Genomic DNA, 1,745 nt, shown 5'->3' on the forward strand with positions numbered 1-1,745 from the left:
CTGCCTCTGCTTCCCAAGTGCTGGGATTAAAGGTGTGCGCCACCACCACCCGGCTAATGTTATGACTCATAAAACAGATGAAACAGAGTCACAAACTGTGGTAAAGCTTGCAAAATCAGAGGAAAAGCATTGGGCTTTTGCAATTTTAGTCACCATAAGCAAAAAGCATTGTATATATTTGAAATGATTCACAGATTACTTAAAACTGTATTTCTGAAACAATAAAGGAAGATGACACAGGAAGCACTTGAATGTGCTATAGAGAATTAATATAATAACGTCAAAGGGAACACCTAAGGATTGACTCACCATCACTTTAATTTTTAAACAGATATGGATCAATGTGTGAAGTGTCCAGAAAGTCACTATGGGAACTCAGAGAAGAATCACTGCCTCCAAAAATCTGTGAGCTTTTTGGCCTATGAAGAGCCCTTGGGAATGGCACTCACCATCACAGCCCTGTGCTTCTCTCTACTCACAGCTGTGGTTCTTGTAGTGTTTGTGAAGCACAGAGATACTCCTATTGTCAAGGCCAATAACCGGTCTCTCAGCTACATCCTGCTATCGACACTCTTCATCTGTTTACTCAGTTCCTTGCTCTTCATTGGACAGCCCAACACAACCACCTGCATCCTGCAGCAAACAGTATTTGGAATTTTGTTCACTGTGGCTCTCTCCACAGTGTTGGCCAAAGCTATTACAGTGGTTATTGCATTCAAGGCCACTGTTCCAGCTAGAATGGTGAGATGGTTAATGGTATCAAGAGCCCCTAATTTCATCATTCCGATCTGCACACTGATTCAACTTATTATCTGTGGAATCTGGCTGATTACCTCTCCACCCTTTGTTGATCAAGATACTCATGTTGAACATGGTCACATCATCATTGTGTGCAACATGGGTTCTACAGTTGCCTTCCACACTGTCCTGGGGTACCTCTGCTCCTTAGCACTTGGGAGCTACACCATGGCCTTCCTGTCCAGGAATCTGCCTGACACATTCAATGAGGCCAAGTTCCTGTCATTCAGCATGCAGGTATTCTTATGTGTTTGGATTACTTTTCTTCCTGTCTACCATAGCACAAAGGGGAAGGTGATGGTAGCTATGGAAGTGTTTTGTATATTGGCTTCCAATATAGCACTCCTTGGATTGAATTTTGCCCCGAAGTGCTACATTATTTTGTTAAAGCCAGAAAAAATCTCCCGTATTGACATCAGACACACAAAACATTCAAGAAGAAATTTCCATTTAAATGTAGTTAAAAATTAAAATTTACCTAAGATAGTAAATTAAATATTATTGTTTAAACCAGTGCCAAAGCACTCTAAATGTCTTATTCAGATATAATATGATGAATGTGTACATCTTAATTTCTTCATCTAATTGTATTAAATTCTCTGTGTACTGAAACCATTAGCTTCAATTTATGTTTTGGATTCATTATATACATTTTTAACATTTTTGCTATGTACACTTGTTGGCCTACTGTCCCATAAATATGCAAATGTGGCATAAACTGATGGATACAAAGTGATTTCCTCTTCATACAAAATGCTCCTGTGGAAGATGTGTCACCATGTCAACCATGTTGGATTCATTTTTTACTTCTTTCACTAAAATACATTCATGTGAATGATTTATTTGTTTTGGGACTCCAGAATATTCTATTATATTCTACTTTGTAAAATGAACATTGTTGCATCAAAGTGTCTCTCCAGATTCAATATAACAGGTTCTTATTTCCA

General features: G+C 38.5%; 1 protein-coding gene across 1 annotated transcript in view; it reads left to right on the forward strand.

Moving 5' to 3' along the window:
- LOC110288180 (vomeronasal type-2 receptor 116-like) overlaps nt 1–1,269 on the forward strand; it is a 33,818-nt gene extending 32,549 nt beyond the window's left edge. The window contains exon 6 of the mRNA XM_021154602.1: nt 332–1,269. Coding sequence (XP_021010261.1) covers nt 332–1,269 — 938 coding nt within the window. The remainder of the gene's footprint in view (nt 1–331) is intronic.
- Nucleotides 1,270–1,745: the final 476 nt, after the last annotated feature.

This window comes from Mus caroli, unplaced genomic scaffold (genome assembly GCF_900094665.2).
Source record: "Mus caroli unplaced genomic scaffold, CAROLI_EIJ_v1.1 scaffold_7207_1, whole genome shotgun sequence".
NCBI lineage: Eukaryota > Metazoa > Chordata > Mammalia > Rodentia > Muridae > Mus > Mus caroli.